This window comes from Ascaphus truei, chromosome 12 (genome assembly GCF_040206685.1).
Source record: "Ascaphus truei isolate aAscTru1 chromosome 12, aAscTru1.hap1, whole genome shotgun sequence".
NCBI classification, from domain to species: Eukaryota; Metazoa; Chordata; class Amphibia; order Anura; family Ascaphidae; genus Ascaphus; species Ascaphus truei.
In genome coordinates, this window is record NC_134494.1 from 45,677,210 (window position 1) to 45,703,798 (window position 26,589).

Sequence of the window (26,589 nt, forward strand, 5' to 3'; positions counted from 1 at the left end):
CTGCCCCCCCAGTGAGTGAGACAGCCCCCCCAATGAGTGAGACTGCCCCCCCAGTGAGTGAGACTGCCCCCCCAGTGAGTGAGACAGCCCCCCCCCCAGTGAGTGAGACTGCCCCAGTGAGTGAGAGTCCAGATGAGAGAGATGCCAGGGTGGAGTGCTGGGTCTCAGCTCTGTGATAGTGGGAAGCTTCTCTAAACGAGCGGGAAATTCGCAAGAACCTGAAAAAAGTTATTTTTTTATTTCAGTGAGAAACAAGAAAATGTTGTTTGTGATGTTCTCATTTCTGAATGAAACGTGTTACAAGAGTAAAGTGCGACCAGGAAAGAGCGCAGCAACAATCGCCACGCGTAGTCTTTAGGGCGAGACGAGAAGAATCGGGTATTTTGTTTATCCAATTATTTTTTATCTTATAAGGTTACTGATAATTGTATGTTTCCATTTTGTTCACAGACAATAACGTAATATATTCAAATAATAATAATAATGACCATATTTGGCAGAACCCTTTTGTGTGGTTTTTCACCAGCGGGGGAGGGATGGATGGATGGGTGGGTGGATGGATGGATGGGTGGATGGGTGGGTGGATGGGTGGATGGATGGGTGGATGGATGGGTGGATGGATGGGTGGATGGAGGGATGGGTGGATGGATGGAGGGATGGGTGGAGGGATGGATGGGTGGAGGGATGGGTGGAGGGATGGATGGGTGGATGGATCTTTTTCTGCAGTGGCTTGTCATGGCCAGAAGATGGCAGAACAAAACTTCACTCAGCCCCATGGATGGAAGATGTCAGAACTGAACCTCACTCAGCCCCACGGCCAGAAGGTGGCAGAACATAACTGTGATGGGAGGAGGTAACCAGGCTATACAATAAAGGTTAGGCCCTCTGGTCACCCCTGGAACCGTGGGGTCCCAGGTAGCTCCATAAGCCAGGAGACGCACTAAGTTGTTATTCTAATGTGCGTCTGTTTGACGTCCGCATCACTTTGAGGCACGCTTAATACGCTCTATACACGGCCCCCCTTAGCCTTACTAACATGGACCCAGAAGTCATTTACCTTCAGCAATCACTTACACATTTTCTTTTATATCTTAATAAGTGTCACTGTCACATTTTCCATAAGTTTCCGTTCCAGAAAATATATTGGTGTAAAATACATGTTGTGGGCCTTCTTTAATATGGCCGCCATTGTGAATATTCTAAGACATGGGCAAACCTGATCCTGGATGTCTGCAGCTTTGGAATCACATAAGCATTCTTCTCTGGTATGTTGGTCTGAGCTCTCACGCAGTCCCTAAGGAAAGCAGTAACACTGTGTGGGCATTGTGCTTTTGGAGTTTTAAGCCTACATGATTAGGCTGCGCTTATAGTGCCTGACAACGCGACGTCGCTCCAAAACAAATTAATTGACTCCGTCGCACGCGCTTATAGTAAGCGCGATGGAGCGTCTAAAAATTTGGAAGCCGGGTAAATTTGATTTTTTAGAGGCAGTCGCCACATGTGACTGTCTCTAAACCAATCAAATTGCGCGGCCCGCCCCATTTAGTGACATCACTGGCGACCGTCGCTAAAAAAACCAAATGACAACTATCGCGGGTGACGTCATTGGTCGCGTCGCCGTCGCCAGCACTAAGTGCGGCCTTAATGCGTGATTGAAACCTATCCCAGCTTCACATTGCACAACCTCACACTGGTGAGACCCAAAAGGCTGAAATAGCTGCCCGTGAGTAGGGTTACTGGCTTTGTACTTCTTTAACCCAGGCTGAAAGGCTGTGTAATGTAGCGAGCATAAGCTTATAGGGGGTCTATGTTACAATGGATTTGAAGCAAAAGGTGACACTGTGTGCTCATTTGCATGTCATTTCCCAGAATCCCTGGCTGCAGTGGAAGCACTATATGCTAAGAGATAATGGGGAAGGGCAGGGTTACTGAGCTGAGACATGTGAATCACACGTGGGGTTTTTTAGTGGCTGCAAGCCTACATTTGAAATTGACTAAACTGGAACTTCAAAATCAATAATAAAATATTACAATGAAAAAAAAAATAAGATTATTTGCATTTCAAGGCAAATGGACAGATATACGTATATACAGATGTAGCAGGCGTTATTACCGCTGATAACGCGAGTTAATAGAAAAACGAACATGGTAAATAACGGGTTTTCTCCTTAACCATTGTTTTGAATAGCGCTGCTTTTAAATAATGCGCCAGAATCAACGCATAACATTTACTACCTGTGTGTGTGTGTATATATATATATATATATATATATATATATATATATATATATATATATATATATAGCGTGTGTATATATACAGTTAGGTCCGGAAATACTTGGACACTGACACCATTTTCATAATTTTGGCTCTTTACGCCACCACAATGGATTTGAAATGAAACAACCGAGATGCAATAGAAGTGAAGACTTTCAGCTTTAATTCAAGGGGTTGAACAAAAATATCGTATGAAACGTTTAGGTATTGCAACCATTTTCATACACAGTCCCCTTATTTTAGGGGCTCAAATGTTATTGGACAAATTAACAGAATCATAAATAAAATGTTCATTTTTAATACTTTGGCGAGAATCCTTTGCAGGCAATGACTGCTTGAAGTCTCGAATGCATGGACATCACCAAACGCTGGGTTTCCTCCTTTGTGATGCTTTGCCAGGCCTTTACTGCAGCTGTCTTCAGTTGTTGTTTGTTCGTGGGTCTTTCTGCCTTAAGTTTTGTCTTCAGCAAGTGAAATGCATGCTCGATCGGGTCGAGATCAGGTGATTGACTCGGCCATTGCAGAATATTCCACTTCTTAGCCTTAAAAAACTCCTGGGTTGCTTTCGCAGTATGTTTTGGGTCATGGTCCATCTGTAAAGTTAAGCGCCGTCCAATCAACTTCACTGAATTTGGCTGAATCTGAGCAGACAATATATCCCTATACACTTCAGAATTCATCCGGCTGCTTCTGTCTTCTGTCACATCATCAATAAACACTAGTGACCCAGTGCCATTTTAAGCCATGCTTGCCCATGCCATCACACTGCCTAACCGTGTTTTACAGATGATGTGGTATGCTTCAGATCATGAGCCGTTCCAAGCCTTCTCCATACTTTTTTCTTCCCATTCTGGTACAGGTTGATCTTAGTTTCATCTGTCCAAAGAATGCTGTTCCAGAACTGGGCTGGCTTTTTAAGATATTGTTTGGCAAAGTCTAATCTGGCCTTTCTATTATTGAGGCTTATGAATGATTTGCACCTTTTGGTGAACCCTCTGTATTTGCTCTCGTGAAGTCTTCTCTTTATGGTATACTTGGATAATGATAAGCCTACCTCCTGGAGAGTGTTCTTCACTTGGCTGGATGTTGTGAAGGGGTTTTTCTTTACCATGGAAAGGATCCTACGATCATCCACCACTGTTGTCTTCCGTGGACGTCCAGGCCTTTTTGTGTTGCAGAGCTCACCAGTGCGTTCTTTTTTTCTCAGACTGTACCAAACTGTAGATTTGGCCACTCCTAATGTTCCTGCTATCTCTCTGATTGATTTTCCTTTTTTTTTTGCAGCCTAAGGATGCCCTGTTTCACTTGCATTGAGAGCTCCTTAGACTGCATGTTGTGGGTTCAGAGCAACAGCTTCCAAATGCGAATGCCACACCTGCAATCAACTCCAGACCTTTTACCTGCTTAATTGATGTTGAAATAACGAAGCAATAGCCCACACCTGTCCATGAAACAGCTTTTAAGTCAATTGTCCAATTACTTTTGGTCCCTTGAAAAAGAGGGGGCTACATATTAAAGAGATGTAATTCCTAAACCCTTTCTCCAATTTGGATGTGAATACCCTCAAATTAAAACCTGCTAGACTGCACTTTAAGCCCATATTCATTATTTAACTGTAACTTGAATTTATTTTGGTACACAGCCGAAATAACAAAACTTGTATCAGTGTCCAATTATTTCCAGACCTGACTGTGTGTATATATATATATACACACACACGCTGAGGCAGTCAATCAGTGCACTTACTAGAATGACAATATAGTAAAAGTCATCCAGCACTTATGAATACAATGCAGGAAGCCGTTTGCAGGCGATTAAAGTGACACTGCCGGTTTTTGCAGAGGGAAGATCTCTGTGATTTTATAAAGAGGTACTGTAGGAAGATATTTGTAACAGATAGAGATGAATGCCTAGCAGTGACGTTCTCGCTTATCACTGCACGGAGGAAACAGGACAAGGCTGTGAGAGAAGCAGTTCCCCCGCTGGAGCTCATCGTGCTTCCCTGACACGCCGGAGCTCATCGTGCTTCCCTGAGACTCCGGAGCTCATCGTGCTTCCCTGAGACGCCGGAGCTCATCTTGCTTCCCTGAGACGCCGGAGCTCATCGTGCTTCCCTGAGACGCCGGAGCTCATCGTGCTTCCCTGAGATGCCGGAGCTCATTGTGCGTCCCTGAGACGCCACAGCTCATCGTGCTTCATTGAGACGCCAGAGCTCATTGTGCTTCCCTGAGGCGCCAGAGCTCATCAGCTTCCCTGAGATGCTGGAGCTCATCGTGCTTCCCTGAGACACCAGAGATCATTGTGCTTCCCTGAAACGCTGGAGCTCCTCGTGGTTCCCTTAGACGCCGGAGCTCATCGTGCTTCCGAGAGAGGTTGGAGTTCATCATGCTTTCATGAGATGCCGGAGCTCATCATTCTTCCTTGAGATACCGGAGCTCATCGTTCTTCCTTGAGACGCCTGAGCTCATCATGCTTCCCTGAGACGCCGGAGCTCATTGTGCTTCCCTGAGACGCCACAGCTCATCGTGCTTCCCTGAGACGACAGATCTCATCGTGCTTCCCTTAGACGCTGGAGCTGATCGTGCTTCCCTTAGACGCTGGAGCTGATCGTGCTTCCCTGAGATGCTGGAGCTCATCGTAATTCCCTGACAAGCTGGAGCTCATCGTGCATCCCTGAGATGTCAGAGCTCATCGTGCTTCCCTGAGATGGCAGAGCTCATCGTGCTTCCCTGAGACGTCAGAGCTCATCGTGCTTCCCTGAGACGTCAGAGCTCATCGTGCTTCCCTGAGACGTCAGAGCTCATCGTGCTTCCCTGAGACGTCAAAGTTCATTGTGCTTCCCTGATGTGCCGGAGCTCATTGTGCTTCCATGAGATGCCAGAGTTCATTGTGGTTCCCTGAGATGCCGGAGCTTATCGTGCTTCCCTGAGACGCCGGAGCTCATCGTGCTTCCCTGAGACGCCGGATCTCATCGTGGTTCCCTGAGACGACAGAGCTCATCGTGCTTCCCTGACATTCTGGAGATCATCCGCTTCCCTGAGATGCCGGAGATCATCGTTCTTCCCTGAGACACCAGAGCTCATCGTGCTTCCCTGAGATGCCGGAGCTCATCGTGCTTCCCTGAGATGCCGGAGCTCATCGTGCTTCCCTGAGACGTCGGAGCTCATAGTGCTTCTCTGAGACGTCGGAGATCATCGTGGTTCCCAGAGACGTCGTAGCTCATCATGCTTCCCTGTCATTCCGATTCCAAGCGCCAAAACTTTTAATGTCCACTTAGACTGTAAGCTCTTCAGGGCAGGGACTCATTTTCCTAATGTTTACTTCTGTGTCTGAAGTGCTTATTCCCACTGCGTCTCCTATTATTATGTCACGTGTATTACTGCTGTAAAGCGCTGTGTATTTGGGTGGCGCTATACAAATATATATATATACACATACATAGCTAGTTAGCTGTCGTGGTTATCAATATAAAGCCATAATCCCATCTCGCACCGACGTCCGCAGTTTTCTATTGGCTGCGTAGCGAGCCCTGACTTTGCAACATGTTTGTGCCTGGGGTACATATTTTTCCTGGGTGCCAGACATGGGGGGGAGCCAGCGAGTCCCCAGACATGGGGGGGGGCAGGGAGTCCCCAGACATGGGGGGGGGCAGGGAGTCCCCAGACATGGGGGGGGGGGCAGGGAGTCCCCAGACATCCGGGGGGGGGAGCCAGGTAGTCCCCAGACATTGAGGTCGGGGGAGGTTAGGTGTCCCGAGACATTTGAGGGAGTCCCCAGACACGGGGGGAGAGGCCCCAGACATCAGGGGGTGCCAGGGAGTCTCCTAACATTGGGGAGGGGGGGGCAGGGAGTCCCCAGATATTTTGGGGGTGGAGGGAGGCAGGGAGTCCCCAGGCATTTGGGGGGGGGGGAGGGAGGCTCTACACATCAGGGGGAGCCAGGGAGTCCCCAAACATCAGTGGGTACCAGGGAGTCCTCAGACATCATGGGGAAGAGCAGGTAATCCTTTCAGTAAGACAATCTGGAGCAGCATGCACTGCTGCCGGAGCTGATCCAGTCTCCTAACCTGTTGTGCTTGATACTATTTGCACCGTCCCTGCCTGGGTTCTCTTTCACCGGTGTGCCCGCCTCTGGGATTACCTGATTGGTTGGTGCTTTGGATAATATTTGCATAGTGCGGCAGGGTATGTGCCAGGCAGTTAGCTGCTGAGATAAGTTTGCTAGAAGCTTTCCCAGTTGGATGAGGGAGAAGCAGCTTCTCACTCCGCTGGATCTTAATTCTCTTTCTTTCTTTCTCTCTATTTCTCTGGTTCTGTTTGGAGGAGAATAATCCGGGAGATATCTCACCTCCGGGAAGCTGCTTCCCCCAGACTTCTGACTTGTGTGATGCTGAAAGGGAAGACTAACTTTGTGCAACTGATACTTTGTGAGCAGCACCAAACCTTGCAGTCGTTCCCATTGCACTGGTTGGATATTTAAACACCTCACAGTAATATGGGAATCATTGTAACTCATTGGAGCTTCAACAATTCTTCAGGGAGGTTCATTTCTGCGACCCACTGTATTACATTGTAGGTAGTTTGCACTCAGACCCTGAGCATCTTCTTGTGTTTTCTTCCTTTGTGTACTATCAGTGGTGTACCGCTCAGCATCTATGGCAGGGATATACAACACTACCCTAAAGACCTTGGAGGACCTTACACTGGATTCTGGCTATGGGGCAGAGGACTCCTGCAGGTCCCTCAGCCTCTCGTCATCCAAGTCGAACTCCCAAGCGTTGGCTTCATCTCAGCATCGGAGGAACTGGTGGTATTATTCAGGGTCCATGAACAGCAGGAACAGCAGCTGGGACACCATGAACACTGCTCTTACAGAGGACCCAGAGGTGGCCGACATGTTCTCGAGGTGCCACAGGCTGCCCGAGCTGGAGGATTTTCCTTGGACGGATGAGGACATTGGGAAGCTCCTAGGGACAGGGAAAGGTGATGGAGACTGGAAGGAGTTCTCTCAGGACGCTGTGAGGAGGCTGTCGGTTTTGCTGAGGAGGCCTCTCATCAGGATCTCCAGGGAGGCTCAGCGCCTGAGCGTCCTACACTCCAAGTGCACGCGCTACGAGATCCAGAGCGCCATGAAGCTTATCCTGAGCTGGGCACTATCACAGAGCTGCGCGCTCGCCACCATCAAATCCCTGTCTCTGTACAGCATGAGCGCAGGGGACGGGCTGCGGCGGGGGAAGTCCGCCCGCTGCGGCCTCGCTCTGTCAGTGGGCAGGTTCTTCCGATGGATGGTGGATACCAGAATCGCGGTGCGGATACACGAGTACGCAGCCATATTCCTAACTTCCTGTATGGAGAACCTGCTGGACGAGATCAGGAGCCGTGTCCTAGCGAGCCAGGGGCCCGATGGTGCAGAAATCTCCCTCGAGGTCCTTGAGATGGCAATTAATAATGATGCCGAGTTGTGGGGGGTCTTGCAGCCCTACGAGCACCTGATCTGCGGCAAGAATGCCAACGGTAAGTTGAGACTTCCATGAATGATCTGGTATCTGCTGTGCCAAAGCTGCCTGTTGTAAGGAGTGGGAAAGCTATGTGAGCCGTGGGGATGCTGTGCTAGATGTGTGGAACCCGTGTTAGATGTGTGGAACCCGTGCTAGATGTGTGGAACCCGTGTTAGATGTGTGGAACCCGTGTTAGATGTGTGGAACCCGTGTTAGATGTGTGGAACCCGTGTTAGATGTGTGGAACCCTTGTTAGATGTGGGTGCCTGTGTGAGGCATGTGGAGGGGTTGCGTCACCTTCTTACCCACATTATCCCAGTTGTGTGTGGCTTGGTGGAGACTAAAACAATAAGGCAATTGAACAATGCTTGGGGTAGACATAAGACTATCCTAAGTAATAAAGAAATGCATGGATCCAACAGGGCCTGGGGCTGTGCAACAGATAGGAACGTGGGCAGTGTAGGTGGGACTCTTTAATGCCATCAAACTCTGTTTCTATTATTGCGACCTTCTTCCGGCTTCATAATACAGAGCAAGAGACCAAGATAATAACCCCCTCTCCCCCTCCCCAATAACAAACTACGAGCTGTCGGCTCTGTCGTTTCCTAACCCAATCTCTGCTGTACAAACTACATATGGAGATGTATTTATTTTAAAAAAAGGGAATGAAAGCTAAGCAAGTGACACACAGGATTCTTTAGTCTCTGTTCCACGTTATCTCACTGCGATACCGGCAGTTCAGGTGGTGTCACGGTGCTGTACCCCATATCACAGGTTAGAACGGCAGTTCAGGTGGTGTCACGGTGCTGTACCCCATATCACAGGTTAAAATGGCAGTTCAGGTGGTGTCACGGTGCTGTACCCCATATCACAGGGTAGAATGGCAGTTCAGGTGGTGTCACAATGCTGTACCCCATATCACAGGTTAGAACAGCAGTTCAGGTGGTGTCACGGTGCTGTACCCCATATCACAGGTTAGAACGGCAGTTCAGGTGGTGTCACGGTGCTGTACCCCATATCACAGGGTAGAATGGCAGTTCAGGAGGTGTCACGGTGCTGTACCCCATATCACAGGTTAGAATGGCAGTTCAGGTGGTGTCACGGTGCTGTACCCCATATCACAGGTTAGAACGGCAGTTCAGGAGGTGTCACGGTGCTGTACCCCATATCACAGGTTAGAATGGCAGTTCAGGTGGTGTCACGGTGCTGTACCCCGTATCACAGGTTAGAATGGCAGTTCAGGTGGTGTCACGGTGCTGTACCCCATATCACAGGGTAGAATGGCAGTTCAGGTGGTGTCACGGTGCTGTACCCCATATCACAGGGTAGAATGGCAGTTCAGGTGGTGTCACGGTGCTGTACCCCATATCACAGGGTAGAATGGCAGTTCAGGTGGTGTCACGGTGCTGTACCCCATATCACAGGTTAGAATGGCAGTTCAGGAGGTGTCACGGTGCTGTACCCCATATCACAGGTTAGAACGGCAGTTCAGGTGGTGTCACGGTGCTGTACCCCATATCACAGGTTAGAACGGCAGTTCAGGAGGTGTCACGGTGCTGTACCCCATATCACAGGGTAGAACGGCAGTTCAGGAGGTGTCACGGTGCTGTACCCCATATCACAGGTTAGAACAGCAGTTCAGGTGGTGTCACGGTGCTGTACCCCATATCACAGGATAGAATGGCAGTTCAGGAGGTGTCACGGTGCTGTACCCCATATCACAGGTTAGAATGGCAGTTCAGGTGGTGTCACGGTGCTGTACCCCATATCACAGGTTAGAACGGCAGTTCAGGTGGTGTCACGGTGCTGTACCCCATATCACAGGGTAGAACGGCAGTTCAGGTGGTGTCACGGTGCTGTACCCCATATCACAGGGTAGAATGGCAGTTCAGGTGGTGTCACGGTGCTGTACCCCATATCACAGGGAAGAATGGCAGTTCAGGTGGTGTCACGGTGCTGTACCCCATATCACAGGTTAGAACGGCAGTTCAGGTGGTGTCACGGTGCTGTACCCCATATCACAGGTTAGAACGGCAGTTCAGGTGGTGTCACGGTGCTGTACCCCATATCACAGGTTAGAACGGCAGTTCAGGTGGTGTCACGGTGCTGTAACCCATATCACAGGTTAGAACGGCAGTTCAGGTGGTGTCACGGTGCTGTACCCGATATCACAGGTTAGAACGGCAGTTCAGGTGGTGTCACGGTGCTGTACCCCATATCACAGGGTAGAATGGCAGTTCAGGAGGTGTCACGGTGCTGTACCCCATATCACAGGTTAGAACGGCAGTTCAGGAGGTGTCACGGTGCTGTACCCCATATCACAGGGTAGAACGGCAGTTCAGGTGGTGTCACGGTGCTGTACCCCATATCACAGGTTAGGGACTTTCCCTCTATGTATATGTGTTGGAGGAAAGGAACGGCAACAAAGATCATGCCCTCGGTATTGCTTTCTCTGGGTTTGCCTTATAACCAGTTTTAAGTTCAGCAAAGGACTCTGGAGGTGGGTCACTGGTTAGGCCACTTTGTACGCGTATACCTGATGGTAACCTAACTCCTGTGTACATGACCTCTGCATCTTCAGCTGCTTTGAAAACTTCGGGCTTACGGACGAGACACAATGAGAAAGTTAAATGACACTGGTTGTATACGGCTGAATATTAATGTATGTAAATAACCCAGCTTCATTAGTGCTAGAGGTGACATTAGGAGTCATTTCATAAGCAGGACAGCACCCTGGCCGTGACATATGGCGACTGCAACACTTCAGCCTCTCACCCTGTCACCACTGATTCATTCTCTCTTTTGTATGCCCAACGGTTTGCATATATTAACAGTTACAGGCTTCCATAGAGGAGCTGAATAAGGGAGCCCCCTGGGATGTCTGTGTAAGCCAAGCCAACGAGCATCCTTTCCACACTCTGCAATGGGTCTGAAGCTCCATGTCACCTGCCTTCCTCCCGCATCTGCCCACCGTGTGTAAGCCACACATCACGCCCTTCTCCCAGTCTCATCTCCCTCATAGCATCATTATATACAAGCTCTTATTTCTCTTTAGAACTTTTCTCCCGATCCGCTGTACATTGTTTCTCAGAACCAAGGGTCACTCAGTCATGAATAATCGTGTAGCAGCATCTGTCTAGTTGTACTTGTATACAGTACGTTGAAATATTAGGTGACACCTTATGCGTTTGTAATAACAGAAGCTCTATCCAAAATTCTGCTGCTAGAATAGTTAAACGTTCTCCCAGTATCTGCTCATCTCCTAAAATCCCTCTCCTGGCTTCCCATCAACGTTCGGATGACCTACAAAAGTGCTCCTTCTTACCTTTAAGGCTCTCCAATCATCTGCTCCTCTCTACAGTCCAGCTTTGATCTCTCGCAGGAGACTGCTCGTCGCCTGCGTTCTACCCATAACGGTCTCTTTTAGACCCCTTTCACCTCTTCTGCTGTCTCTTGCCTTAAACCATTTTTTCCCACAGTCACTCATACCAACCATTGTGGCCAAGCACTGCCATCTTCTGCACTTATTCCCTCACCTGCTGTCTCTGTAAGTTCTCCCAACATACCGCTTAGATTGCAAGCTCTCCGGGGCAGGGATGTCCTATCATATTGATTGTTTGTTGCATATATGGTATTATAATTCCCTGTACTGTATTGTCTCTTTTCTAAAGCGCTGAGCACACTGTGGGTGCTACATAAGGATACACGTACGCGCAGTCCCCAGAGAGCGCACTGGTGAATAGAATGTTGGTTTGTGAGTCCCAGGAAATGGTCTTGCTTCAGTCCCCTGATAACACGGCTGAGATGAAACGGAACCCGTTGTTGGATGTAGAGGTCACTTAAAATTAGTCCACCTCTGTACAGATGGCCCCCAGGCCCCAGCCTGACCTGCCACTTGTCTTCCCCAATGTTTCCATAACAGACGTCCGAGTGATCTTTTAGAAGACTCTTATCTGGTCCCCGGGGTGTTTGTAGACAGGAATTCGCTCACTGAAGGGGCCTCATGATCACACCACTGTCTGCTCTCACAAACTCTGGCTTTAGTTTTGGTAATTGAAGAGGAAGACCCCCTTAGCAGGGCACACATATATCTAAATATCTTTATTAATGTAATCAGCTTCCTCCGGTAGAATCATTGACCCTTAGGCTGCGGCCCCAGTGGTCACTGCTGCAAGCGCGCCTGGCAGCCTGGGGGCGCAAGCACGGGTGAAAGCCGCGATCTGTGATCTGTGGTTGAGCTGCAGGAGATTGCGACAGGGGGGGGAGGCGCCGTTTAACGTCACATTATAGTAGTATAATTTAGATTGTAAGCTCTTCGGGAGAGGGACTCCTTTTCCTAATATTAATTTTATGTCTGAAGCGCTTATTCGCGTTATGCCTTATATTATTATGTCACGTGTGTTACTGCTGTGAGGCGCTGTGCACTTGGATGGCGCTATACAAATAAAGATATACGTAGATAACCTTGCGTTCTCTTCCAATAACGTGACATTCAGAATGCGTTGGCGCCACACTGGGAAATCCCTACTTCACGGGTTGCATGTGTGAGTTTAGGTATGACACAAGGGACGTAATGTTATCTCCCTGCGTTAACCTTAGCGCACTCTTGTGATATGCGCTGTTACCGGAATGCCTCATTTGCATATCATGTGCGTGTCACTTAAGCACTAACGGCTGTAATAATGAACGCACGGCTCTTTACGGCAGAAAACATGGCTTAGCGTTGCGCTACCGGCCTTAGAGAATACGCGGCTACGCTTAATGCGACTGTAGCCCTTTTTCTGAACCCTCCCAAAGGAACTACTGGTCACTGTACAACACCTGCGGCTCCAGGAGATCTGAGCCTCCGCTAGCTGGGAGCCTGGGGTAACACTCATACACTCACTTAGCGCAGCGCCTCCACTTACCCAGGATCCCCGTGATATGAGATTCCCCTGGGCAAGAAATACAACAACACATATATATATATATGCAACCAGTTTTACTATAAGATAATGCACGGAACCTTATCACTCTATATTATAGCAATATAACCTTAACGTGTAACCTTAGTGGCCCGGCCACTCTTATCAGGAGCAACGTCTCCGTCCCCTCACCGCGTGCCCCACACACCGTGTCCATATATTTTAAAGTGATGGTATAGGCTCAGTTCTTTAACCACTCGCTCAGTGTTCCTAAAGAGTTTAGCCTAAGGCGGGATCAGCGCCTGTTGACCGGTGTTGGTGCACTTGATGTTATAGTACCTTCCGGTCACGGCGGTGACCGGTACCTCTTCGCAAAGGGTCAGATGAATCAGCGGTCTGCCTCCTGGGTCTCAATGTCCAGCCGTCTGGTCCCAGACGACTCCCCAGCAAACCTGCTCTGCACGCTTGTCGCTTTGTCCCTAGCTGGTACTCAGTAAGGGTGATGCTCGCTACTACTATAGGCCGTCCCTGCAGCACAGCAACCTTCGGTGACTTCAGGGAACACTCCCAGGGGCCTACGGGGTAGCCTGTCCTATGCAGGTGGGTCACTGACCCCCTGCACCCACTCTACCTCTCCCGTACCCACCCGGGTCCCCTCTGACTAACTTCTCCCTAACCTCTGCAGCAAACGCACTGAACTCACACTGAACCTGCAGCAACACACTGCACTCACTCGGTACCTGCAGCAACACACTGCACTCACACGGAACCTGCAGCAACCCACTGCACTCACTCCGTACCTGCAGCAACCCACTGCACTCAAACTGGTACCTGCAGCTACAGTGCACACACACTGAACCTGCAGCAACCCACTGCACTCACTCCGTACCTGCAGCAACCGCACTGCACTCAACCTGGTACCTGCAGCTACACTGCACACACACACTGTGCCTACTTGTCAGCGCTCACAGCACTACCAGCCGTGACACTGACAAGACTGCACACTCACACCTAAGGGCAGGGTCCCTAACCTAGGGGCCCTCCCTCAGTACCTACCCACTACCCTGGTGGGGATTGGGGCCTGCCTGGGATCTGGGGAACTACCTTACCTGGTGTAGGAGCCACTTGCTCCCTACACCTTTCCTCCCCCTTCCTGCTCCCAGCTCCAACTGCCAAACGTGGTCCCCGCAACATTGTAGCCTTCCTCCACAGGAGAAGCTGCAAACCCCTATTTGCTGGCTGGCTACACGTGATGTGGGTGAAAGGGCAATCCCCAGAGGCTGCTGGGAATTGTAGTCCACTCAGGACCTCTTTAGCATTGGGACCGCGTGCGCTACCCTTACTGCGCCTGCGCGATCCTGTAATGGCTACCGCGGTGGTTCTACGCATGTGTGACCTCACGCCAACCTTAACATTGCTGCCGGCACTCCTGGCACTGTACAGCGCGTGCGCAACTACACTGCGCAACCGCGAGCAGACACAATGGCGGCCCCCGCTAGCCGGGTGTGCCTCGGAGCGCTTCCTGCTCCGGACCCCACCTTCTCGGCGTCGCTGCCTCCGGCGGCACCCGCGATCGCTCGGCACGCTACAGAGGGGGTCTCTGGAGGCAAAATAAGACCGGGGCTACACGACATTAGGTTAACATCACGGTTAGCGACTTAGCGGAGATTTCTAGATCTGGGTCCATGAGAGCTAATACAGGAGGAAATTTGGGCTTTATGGTCAGCACAAACCCACAAAGATTCTCAGGTAAAAACTGTGCAGCCAGCGAGGCGATTGTTGTCCGCCAGGAGACTGGTTTCCCGTGACTGCACTCCTAGTAAGAAATACTTCACCGTCAGGTGCATTCTGGGACTTGTAGTTTATTTGAGTATGGAAAGGAGTACATATCCTGGGACTGTACGGAAGATGAGCTGCAGCCAGGGTGAGAGAGCGCTCGCTGCCGCTCAAGCGCCTTGACGTCAGGCGCTGGGCGTTTCCTGGCCAGCCAGTTGCGCATTTGAGGGGGCATGTCGGGGGCGCGGCCACGACGTCACAAGCTGGGCGAGCCGCTCACGTGACGCATCAGCGAGCAGCCAAATCAAATTTGGTTGTCTCGCCATCAGGTAAGCGCCGTGCATGCTCACGCTGGTCACACACATTGCAGCAATGCGTTTCAGCGCGAGCGCCCGCTCAGCATCACCCTGGGCGCAGCCTTTTCACAGCACACGGGAAGGGTTCCACGCCGCAGTCTCGTTTTGCATTGTGGTTCTGTAATCCATAACTGGGTTTCCGTGTCATACTGTAGCAGCGCTCACAGTGAGAGGGTCCCTGTGTATTGTGGAGAAAATGCATAATGCCCATTATTACAGTAATAATGAAAGGGAGCGCGGACCAGGAGCGTTATTACCGTATTATTATTATTTAGCGGTATTGAAGTTTTTGGACGAAGGTATATAGGTCATTATATAAGTCAATGTAACAGGATCAGCTGACTCAGTTGCTGGTCATGTTCTCCTTTCCGTACCTCCTCTCCCCCACTCCCACTTTTTCAGGTATCTCCCCCGTCCCCCCCCCCCCCCCCCCCCCCGGCCTCAGCACAGTGCACAATCCGGGAACTTGTTCTGCGCTCATTACTTATTTAGATTGTTGCATTGGCTCCATCATGCTGTTGAAATTAGTGGTTACACTCCATCTTCAATCCAGATGTTTTGAAAGCCCAGTAGGGCGTTGGCTGAACATTTTTCCCAAACCCCATTTGGAAGAAATGAAAGTAATTAGTCTTATTTGGGAGCAGCCTGACTTCTGGTCTCATTCTGAGCTGAACCGCAAAGCCACTTACTACGCATGGTAATCCTGCAGGACGCATGCCGGGTACAGAGCTGTGCATTCAGCACAGAGACCTGTAGACACTACACTACACAGCATACTGTACAAGGCTGGCAGGATTACAGTCATTAGCTGTGCGGAGAACGATGTGTTTGCCCAGCGAAGGAACGTATATGCACTTGGCTGATGTCCAGAGGATAATCACAGTGGTGCCGGCGATGCCTTTGGTTGGGGTGTCCCTGTGACATGGTGTTGTTTCTCTGATGCTTCTCTGGATTTAAACATCAGCTGCATTTTTTCATGGGCAGTAAATGACTTTGAGTTTCCCGTGGGAACCACATCTGAAGTTATTGCACAAATGAGACCAATTGTCTAATTTTTTTTTAGTTTTGTTTTTATTCCAGCTAATCGCGAAAGAATGGAATTGCTCTCTGTAATTCTCTTTAAATTAAATGCTTCTTCCTCGCTTATTAAATGAGATGCTTCTTCCTGGCTTATTAAATGAGATGCCTCTTCCGAGTTTATTAAGTTCTGCTAAATCTTATCCCGTGTGCTGGTATTGCTCAGAGCGCTGTGATGCAGATCCCTCTGGCAGACGAAGGAAGGAAAATGAAAGGGGCGAGCGATTTAAATGATGAACGCCAACCCTTGAGCACAGGTTTGCCAAGATATCAGGATTCTCCCTGGATGGTTTCCAAACTGTTGACAGTGTTTCCTGCCTGTACGTGAGGAATATAAGGCGGAGGTTGTCTCCTTTCTGTGTTTGGGAATATTTGGGCCACATGTTTGTGAAGTTTAGCCAGAAGCTGCTGAGGTCTCTTCTCAGTCCCCTTTTTGCTCGGGGATTGAATCCTCTGGGTCATTCTGAGAGGGCTTTTACTTTTAACAACAGGTTCCCAGCAAAGCTTTGTCCGAGGCCTCCGATAGCACTCGGTCAGTTGGAGGTGACCTCGTGTGGCCTTGATGTCCCATTATATCAGGGTGGACAACTCCAGTCCTCGAGGGCCACCAACAGGGCAGGTTTCCAAGATATCCCTGCTTCAGCACAGTTGGCTCAATCAGTCAAAGACTGAGCAACTGACTGAGCCACCTGTGCTGAAGCAGGGCTATCCCTAATACCTGACCGTTGATGGCCCTTGAGGACTGTATTATAGACTATGGAGCTCAGCAGGGAACTGAGCCAGGCTGTCAGTCTCATGCTCATTTGCATGTCATTTCCCAGAATCCCTTGCTGCAGTGGAAGCACTGTATGTTGGGTGATAATGGTGAAAGGCGGGGGTGCAGACCTGTCTAAGACATGCAAATGAGCACACAGTAATATTTCCATTATTTATAGGAATATACAATTCAGGGAGGTGTCTGCACGGTAGCAGGTCCATTCTAGAGATGTGCGCATGTCACTTCGTTCCCAGCATCTTTTACCATGGCCACATTTTGACAAAGTTGCAGATTTTCCAAGAATTTATCTTTTTAACGCTTGGCAAACATTTCGGCGACCGTTTCCATCAGATCTCGAGTCAGGTCCGGCACAGAGCAGGCGAATGTGCAAACAGAACAGCGGTAACCGCACATGCTAGCAGAATAATAAGGCTTGTGTATTTTGTAACCGCAGAGAAATGTGTGCCAGGAAGTGCAGTGCCAGCGTAAAACACTTAGCCCTATTCTGCAAAGCCGACTCGATATTAATGTGTAGGCTCCAGTTTATTATACGTCACATTGACTTCTACTTTAACCTTCTCACTGCCAGGGCTCGCTATGAATTACTTATCAATGCATTGGCAGCAAAGAGTTAATGTCTGACCAGGAGAAAAGTATATTTATCTTTTGGCCATTGAGAATAATGTGTCAGAATTCAGAGTTTGTGTTCGTTTTCCGAGAGATCAGAAGAACATTACTGGAACGTTGAAACCTCACTATTCACCCCGAACACCCTTCATCCTTCTCCTCATACACCCTCAAGGAGATCCTTTATTTTGGGGTATTTCTGCGGATTGCAATACAAATTCATCCTGACCGTCCTGGGACCGGGGGGGGGTGTATGTAGGACTTTTTACTGTATATTTAAAGTAGAATGTTTGGAAAGTTTCACATGTTTGGGGTGTGAGAAAGCTACATCTTCATTCCTCTCTCCAGCACTAGATCAGTTCTGGGAAACCTAACTCAGTGAGAGGACCATACGGGGCAAATATGGAGCCGGGGTATGTATCAAGCTGTAGGGCGGGAGGCTTAGGGCAAATGTCAGGATGTACTTCTTTATGCAAAGGGTGGTGGCTTCATGTGACAGCCGCCCAGCAGAGGCCGTGGAAGCTAATACAGTAATGGGACCCTGCTTGGGATGGACACACGGCTGTCCTTAATATGGCAGAAAGACGAGGATTTCTAATAGAGCCTGGAGGTGGTGGGGGGTTGGAGGGCACTGCCCAAGTAGGTTTTAGCTGCGGTTAAAGCAGCAGTCCAAGTTGCTGTTTGTTTTCTCCTCCCCTTTAATATGTGCCTCAATACAATCCACACAATGGTAAGTAATTAGCTAAGTTGCCGATTGATCGATGAAGATTCAGCTCGGGGTTTCACTAAATGGCTGTCAGTGCAGCAGAAGATGACCAAAGATGCAAAGTTCTGTGGGGAAGATCATGTGAGAGGGCAGAGCTCAAAAAGGGTCGTGCCAGAGCCTGTTTCAGAAGAGGAAGGGGATGTGACTTTGTAAATGGTTGCTATAGAAACAAAAAATGCTTGTTACAGTATAATACATTAAAAATGTCATTCAGTGTTGTTGGGTTTTTTTTAATGCTAAAGTATTTTCTCATAGCACAGAACTGATTTATTTAAAAAAAAAAACACATGTAGGATATTGCTTGAACTGCTGCTTTAATGTCAATGTTTCTGTGTTTCTATTCTTGCAACAGATTTCAGGGATTTTGTAATGTCTCTTCTAACACTACCTAACCTTCCCGTGTCACTCATCACTCTCTCTGTCACAGAACTCGAGCACTCACCACAGGCCGTGAGACCCTAACATGCATGAAAAGCTGACAGGTATGACTTACTGGTTCCCCCCCCCCCCCCCCAGTCCCGCGGGACAGTCACACCTGCCATGTTTCTAATTATACACTATGTGACCTCTTGTACCAAACTGGAATGAGGAGGAAGACTCCCCAGCTGACCCAGAGATGCTTCCCCTGGTCACAGGTCACCGAGCCTCCCAGTGCAATAAGCATGTCTCATGCTGTTGGGCATATCAGTTCCTTGTATCAGAGCATGTAAAATTCCATCGGTCGTCTATCACGCGGTGGATCATTTGCATCAGAAGAAGTTATGTTCGGCGCTGGGGCTTCATTTATTCTGCGAAGCGCTGTCAGAAAAGCTGCCTATTTTTTTTATTAAACTAATTGTTGTGATTCAAAAATAGAGCAGATTGCAGCAAAACAGCGCGCGCCTCGTTTATTTTAATGTATTTATTGTATTGTAGAATAGGATTTTATTTTTCAAGGAGATGAAGAAAAAAAATAGTTATGCAGATTTGCTGCAGAACTTCAGTCGGCTCCGGCTCCGGCTCCGGCTCCGGCTCCAATGATCACCCTTATTGTAGGCATTAGATTGTAATTCTTATTGACTTAATAATTGACACAGTGGTTAGGGGGGAGAGGCCGGGGGTTAAGGGGGCAGGGGAGGTTAAGGGGGAAGGGGAGGTTATTGGGCGGGGGAAGAGGCGGGAAGGTTAGGGGGGCATGGGGAGTTAAGGGGGAGATTAGGGGGTATATGAGGTTAGGAGGTTAGGGGGGCAGGGGAGGAGAGGAGGATAAGTGTGGAGAGGAGGGGAGGTTAGTGGGTGAGAGGAGGGGGAGGGGAGGTTATGGGGCGGGGGGAGTTAAGGGGGAGATTAGGGGGTATATGAGGTTAGGGGGGCAGGGGAGGTAGAGGGGGGAGAGGAGGATAAGTGTGGAGAGGATGGAAGGTTACGGGGCATGGGGAGTTAAGGGGGAGATTAGGGGGTATATGAGGTTAGGGGGCAGGGGAGGTAGAGGGGGGAGAGGAGGATAAGTGTGGAGAAGAGGGGAGGTTAGTGGGGGCATGGGGAGTTATGGGGTGAGATTACGGTGTATATGAGGTTAGGGAGGCAGGGGGGAGAGGAGTATAAGTGTGGAGAGGAGGGGAGGTTAGTGGGTGAGAGGAGGGGGAGGGGAGGTTATGGGGCGGGGGGAGAGGCGGGAAGGTTAGGGGCATGGGGAGTTAGGGGGGAGATTAGGGTGTATATGAGGTTAGGGGGGCAGGGGGGAGAGGAGTATAAGTGTGGAGAGGAGGGGAGGTTAGTGGGTGAGAGGAGGGGGAGGGGAGGTTATGGGACGGGGGGAGAGGCGGGAAGGTTAGGGGGCATGGGGAGTTAGGGGGGAGATTAGGGTGTATATGAGGTTAGGGGGGCAGGGGAGGAGAGGAGTATAAGTGTGGAGAAGAGGGAAGGTTAGTGGGTGAAAGGAGGGGGGGGCATTGAATTATTCCGTGTGTTAGCAGTGAGTGTTAGTGTTATCCCAATGATGCATGAAGTGTGTGTCAGGCGGCCTCTCCAGCTGCATACAGCTGAGTGATATGCCACGGTTCTGTGGCATGTACTAGGTATCCATGTCGGCCAAGCGTGACACCCAGGATCTGTGTGACGGGCCTTATCCTGAACCGGAATTAAAGGGACTTTGTTTTGACAAATTAGTCCCCGCAATTGAATGTTTTCCCAAACCCAACTCCAGCTGCAGACCCGAGGATGCCTTTCCTGGGATCCTTCGTACAAACACCGATCACGCACGCCCCCCCCCCCCGTCCCCCCGTCCCATCAAGAAATACCTGCTCAGATCTTCGGACAAACACCGATCACGCACGCCCCCCCCCCCCCCCCCCCGTTCCCCCCGTCCCCCCCGGAAATACCTGCTCAGATCTTCGGACAAACACCGATCACGCACGCCCCCCCCCCCGTTCCCCCCGTCCCATCAGGAAATACCTGCTCAGATCTTCGGACAAACACCGATCGATCACGCACGCCCCCCCCCCCCCCCGTTCCCCCGTCCCCCCGTCCCCCCGTCCCATCAGGAAATACCTGCTCAGACCTTCGTACAAACACCGATCACGCACGCCCCCCCCCCACCCGTCCCATCAGGAAATACCTGCTCAGATCTTCGTACAAACACCGATCACGCACGCCCCCCCCCCCGCCCCCCCCGTCCCATCAGGAAATACCTGCTCAGACCTTCGGACTGGCGGGCATCTTCGCAGGAACAGGAGGCCGTTTCTCCTTTGGTTTGGGATTCCAGCAGGTAACGATGACAAATCTCCGGGCAGATTGTGAGAGACGCAGAAAGCCGCGCGCTGTAAACGTGTTCATCGCCCGTTTGTTATTTTCTTTTATTTCTCCCTGGAACTCACATTGGCTGAGAGTCACTAAGCGCCATTAGCCTCGTAACGTTATGTTACCCTAATGTAACTGCGGGTAATCATAACACTGCATCATCGCACACTATCACACTGCAGTGTCTCACACTATCACACTGCAGTGTCTCACACTATCACACTGCAGTGTCTCACACTATCACACTGCAGTGTCTCACACTATCACACTGCAGTGTCTCACACTATCACACTGCAGTGTCTCACACTATCCCACAGTAGTGTCTACACCATCGCACAGCAGTGTCGCACACTATCACACTACACTGTCTCACACTATCACACTGCAGTGTCGCACACCATCGCACAGCAGTGTCGCACACTATCACACTACACTGTCTCACACTATCACACTGCAGTGTCGCACACCATCGCACAGCAGTGTCGCACACTATCACACTGCACTGTCTCACACTATCGCACTGCACTGTCTCACACTATCGCACTGCAGTGTCGCACACCATCGCATTCAGTGTCGCACACCATCGCACTGCAGTGTCGCACACCATCGCACTGTAGTGTTGCACACTATTACACTGCTGTATCTCACAATGTTGCACACTATTACACTGCAGTGTCACACACTATCACACTGCAGTGTCTCACACTATCACAGTGATGTGTGTCACATGATCACACTGCAGTGTCTCACACTATCACACTGCAGTGTAACACACTATCACACTGCAGTGTCTCACACTATCACACTGCAGTGTAACACACTATCACAATGCTGTGTCTCACACTATCACACTGTAGTGTCTCACACTATCACACTGTAGTGTAACACACTATCACACTGCAGTGTCTCACACTATCACAGTGATGTGTCTCACACTATCACAGTGATGTGTAACACACTATCACACACTAGAGTGTAACACACTATCACAGTGATGTGTCTCACACTATCACAGTGATGTGTAACACACTATCACAGTGATGTGTAACACACTATCACAGTGATGTGTAACACACTATCACACTGCAGTGTAACACACTATCACACTGCAGTGTCTGACACTATCACAGTGATGTGTAACACACTATCACACTGCAGTGTCTCACACTATCACAGTGATGTGTAACACACTATCACACTGCAGTGTCTCACACTATCACAGTGATGTGTAACACACTATCACACTGCAGTGTCTGACACTATCACACTGCAGTGTCACACTATCACACTGCAGTGTCTCACACTATCACAGTGATGTGTAACACACTATCACACTGCAGTGTCTCACACTATCACAGTGATGTGTAACACACTATCACACTGCAGTGTCTGACACTATCACACTGCAGTGTCACACTATCACAGTGATGTGTAACACACTATTGTGGTCCCAGAGCTGGCAGTGAGCTCCTTGCTGAGCATCTTCTGCCAAATCTCTCCTGTTACCATGGGACCAGAACCTAGACAGGAAATCATGGCAGGACGGGACCAGGTCCAACATACACACCAGGCAAAAAATATCCTCAGTGAGGGAGCAGAAAGAGCTCTCTGTGCCGGGGAGAGAACCTCAGTGAGGGAGCAGAAAGGGCTCTCTGTGCCTGGGAGAGAACCTCAGTGAGGGAGCAGAAAGGGCTCTCTGTGCCTGGGAGAGAACCTCAGTGAGGGAGCAGAAAGGGCTCTCTGTGCCTGGGAGAGAACCTCAGTGAGGGAGCAGAAAGGGCTCTCTGTGCCGGGGAGAGAACCTCAGTGAGGGAGCAGAAAGGACTCTCTGTGCCGGGGAGAGAACCTCAGTGAGGGAGCAGAAAGGGCTCTCTGTGCCGAGGAGAGAACCTCAGTGAGGAAGCAGAAAGGGCTCTCTGTGCCGGGGAGAGAACCTCAGTGAGGGAGCAGAAAGGGCTCTCTGTGCCGGGGAGAGAACCTCAGTGAGGGAGCAGAAAGGGCTCTCTGTGCCGGGGAGAGAACCTCAGTGAGGGAGCAGAAAGGGCTCTCTGTGCCGGGGAAGAGAACCTCAGTGAGGGAGCAGAAAGGGCTCTCTGTGCCGGGGAGAGAACCTCAGTGAGGGAGCAGAAAGGGCTCTCTGTGCCGGGGAGAGAACCTCAGTGAGGGAGCAGAAAGGGCTCTCTGTGCCGGGGAGAGAACCTCAGTGAGGGAGCAGAAAGGGCTCTCTGTGCCTGGGAGAGAACCTCAGTGAGGGAGCAGAAAGGGCTCTCTGTGCCGGGGAGAGAACCTCAGTGAGGGAGCAGAAAGGGCTCTCTGTGCCGGGGAGAGAACCTCAGTGAGGGAGCAGAAAGGTCTATCTGTGCCGGGGAGAGAACCTCAGTGAGGGAGCAGAAAGGGCTCTCTGTGCCGGGGAGAGAACCTCAGTGAGGGAGCAGAAAGGGCTCTCTGTGCCGGGGAGAGAACCTCAGTGAGGGAGCAGAAAGGGCTCTCTGTGCCGGGGAGAGAACCTCAGTGAGGGAGCAGAAAGAGCTCTCTGTGCCGGGGAGAGAACCTCAGTGAGGGAGCAGAAAGGTCTATCTGTGCCGGGGAGAGAACCTCAGTGAGGGAGCAGAAAGGGCTCTCTGTGCCGGGGAGAGAACCTCAGTGAGGGAGCAGAAAGGGCTCTCTGTGCCGGGGAGAGAACCTCAGTGAGGGAGCAGAAAGGGCTCTCTGTGCCGGGGAGAGAACCTCAGTGAGGGAGCAGAAAGGGCTCTCTGTGCCGGGGAGAGAACCTCAGTGAGGGAGCAGAAAGAGCTCTCTGTGCCGGGGAGAGAACCTCAGTGAGGGAGCAGAAAGGGCTCTCTGTGCCGGGGAGAGAACCTCAGTGAGGGAGCAGAAAGGGCTCTCTGTGCCGGGGAGAGAACCTCAGTGAGAGAGCAGAAAGGGCTCTCTGTGCCGGGGAGAGAACCTCAGTGAGGGAGCAGAAAGGACTCTCTGTGCCGGGGAGAGAACCTCAGTGAGGAAGCAGAAAGGACTCTCTGTGCCGGGGAGAGAACCTCAGTGAGGAAGCAGAAAGGGCTCTCTGTGCCGGGGAGAGAACCTCAGTGAGGGAGCAGAAAGGGCTCTCTGTGCCGGGGAGAGAAGCTCAGTGAGGGAGCAGAAAGGGCTCTCTGTGCCGGGGAGAGAACCTCAGTGAGGGAGCAGAAAGGGCTCTCTGTGCCGGGGAGAGAACCTCAGTGAGGGAGCAGAAAGGGCTCTCTGTGCCGGGGGGAGAGAACCTCAGTGAGGGAGCAGAAAGGGCTCTCTGTGCCGGGGAGAGAACCTCAGTGAGGGAGCAGAAAGGACTCTCTGTGCCGGGGAGAGAACCTCAGTGAGGGAGCAGAAAGGGCTCTCTGTGCCGGGGAGAGAACCTCAGTGAGGGAGCAGAAAGGGCTCTCTGTGCCGGGGAGAGAACCTCAGTGAGGGAGCAGAAAGGGCTCTCTGTGCCGGGGAGAGAACCTCAGTGAGGGAGCAGAAAGGGCTCTCTGTGCCGGGGAGAGAACCTCAGTGAGGGAGCAGAAAGGGCTCTCTGTGCCGGGGAGAGAACCTCAGTGAGGGAGCAGAAAGGGGTCTCTGTGCCGGGGAGAGAACCTCAGTGAGGGAGCAGAAAGGGCTCTCTGTGCCGGGGACAGAACCTCAGTGAGGGAGCAGAAAGGGCTCTCTGTGCCGGGGAGAGAACCTCAGTGAGGGAGCAGAAAGGGCTCTCTGTGCCGGGGAGAGAACCTCAGTGAGGGAGCAGAAAGGGGTCTCTGTGCCCGGGAGAGAACCTCAGTGAGGGAGCAGAAAGGGCTCTCTGTGCCGGGGAGAGAACCTCAGTGAGGGAGCAGAAAGGGCTCTCTGTGCCGGGGAGAGAACCTCAGTGAGGGAGCAGAAAGGACTCTCTGTGCCAGGGAGAGAACCTCAGTGAGGGAGCAGAAAGGGCTCTCTGTGCCGGGGAGAGAACCTCAGTGAGGGAGCAGAAAGGGCTCTCTGTGCCGGGGAGAGAACCTCAGTGAGGGAGCAGAAAGGGCTCTCTGTGCCGGGGAGAGAACCTCAGTGAGGGAGCAGAAAGGACTCTCTGTGCCGGGGAGGGAACCTCAGTGAGGGAGCAGAAAGGGCTCTCTGTGCCGGGGAGAGAACCTCAGTGAGGGAGCAGAAAGGGCTCTCTGTGCCGGGGAGAGAACCTCAGTGAGGGAGCAGAAAGGGCTCTCTGTGCCGGGGAGAGAACCTCAGTGAGGGAGCAGAAAGGACTCTCTGTGCCGGGGAGAGAACCTCAGTGAGGGAGCAGAAAGGACTCTCTGTGCCGGGGAGAGAACCTCAGTGAGGGAGCAGAAAGGGGTCTCTGTGCCGGGGAGAGAACCTCAGTGAGGGAGCAGAAAGGGCTCTCTGTGCCGGGGAGAGAACCTCAGTGAGGGAGCAGAAAGGGCTCTCTGTGCCGGGGAGAGAACCTCAGTGAGCGAGCAGAAAGGACTCTCTGTGCCGGGGAGAGAACCTCAGTGAGCGAGCAGAAAGGGGTCTCTGTGCCGGGGAGAGAACCTCTTATTATTGAGCCGGGCCGCTCTGCACTGAAATCATTTACAAATATTGCTTTTATAGTAAAATAAGACACTGCAAATAAATAATGTATAATTCAACAAAACACTTTGCAGTGATAACGTCCCCGCTATCTATCTCCATCTAGTTATGTAATGTAGTGTCTCAGCGTCCCTTTGTGTTTGTAATAACACACATGGGAATTCTGTCACTGCTTTTCGGCACAGCACGACCTACCAGACTTACCGGGGAGACTGACAGACGTACGAGACTATACACCGAGACAACAAGGGGGGGGGGGGGGGGTGAGGGGAAAAAAAAGGGGGGGGGTGTTTTGCCATCGGAGGAGCTGCCACCTCCTTGCTGTTCTGTGTGGACCATGTCAACTTCGGAGAGACCTTCGTCTGTGGCTCATGACTCTCTCGCTGATCCTTGGAAACCCCCGTCCGCCCTAGCTGTCTGTAGGGTGTCAAACGTCGGAGCCCGCACATCCAAAGAGAACACGTGTTTGACTATCACAGCAATATGTTGGAGGTATCTACCCCTGGGATATCAGTTTGGGCCAGCCATGGAGCCCAAGCTTTTAGAAAATTTGTGCCGGTGTCGTTAACTAAACTCGTCAACTGCTCCATCCGGCAAACGTACCATATTCTGTTCCGAATCTTTGGGATTTTGGGTAAATCGGGTTGCTTCTACAGTGCTGCGAGTTCGCATCTTAGTGCTGTCGCAAAATGTGCGATTAATTTGTGCTGCGATCTGTTTAGACCCCGGGTGCGCCTGCCTAACAGAAACAACCAGGGGTCCAAAGGGACCGTGTGTCCGAGAATTCTCTGTAGCCAATTCCTGATGTCCTCCCAGATTTGGGTCACCTTCGCGCAACTCCACAGCATGTGCAACAAGTCCGCCGGTTCCCCGCATTGTTTCGGGCACAATGGGGGGTAGTCTTTGACAAACTTTGCCAATCTCGTTGGGGTGAGGTACCACCTCTTTAGGACCTTATACGCGTTCTCCTTTAATGTGGTTCATATAGAACTTTTTGCCGCCGCCGCCAATACTATAGTGTCCCAGTCCTCGTCTTCTAGCGTCTCCCCTAAGTCCTCCTCCCACCTAATCCGATAACTAAGTTTGATCTAGGGGTTCTTTTCTAAAGTCTCTCAGCGGCAAAACTAGGGCAGAATCAGGCAAAAAAACGGCCCCATATTCATCAAAGAAAAGCAAACACTAGTTTTCCTTTAATAAATCAG

The 26,589-nt window shown here is 50.8% G+C and overlaps 1 protein-coding gene across 1 annotated transcript in view; it reads left to right on the forward strand.

The window, feature by feature from the left end:
* LOC142464214 (ankyrin repeat and BTB/POZ domain-containing protein 2-like) overlaps positions 1-26,589 on the forward strand; it is a 96,547-nt gene that overhangs the window by 15,001 nt on the left and 54,957 nt on the right. The window contains exons 3-4 of the mRNA XM_075567582.1: positions 246-378; positions 6,912-7,790. Coding sequence (XP_075423697.1) covers positions 288-378; positions 6,912-7,790 — 970 coding nt within the window. The 5' untranslated portion in view covers positions 246-287. The remainder of the gene's footprint in view (positions 1-245; positions 379-6,911; positions 7,791-26,589) is intronic.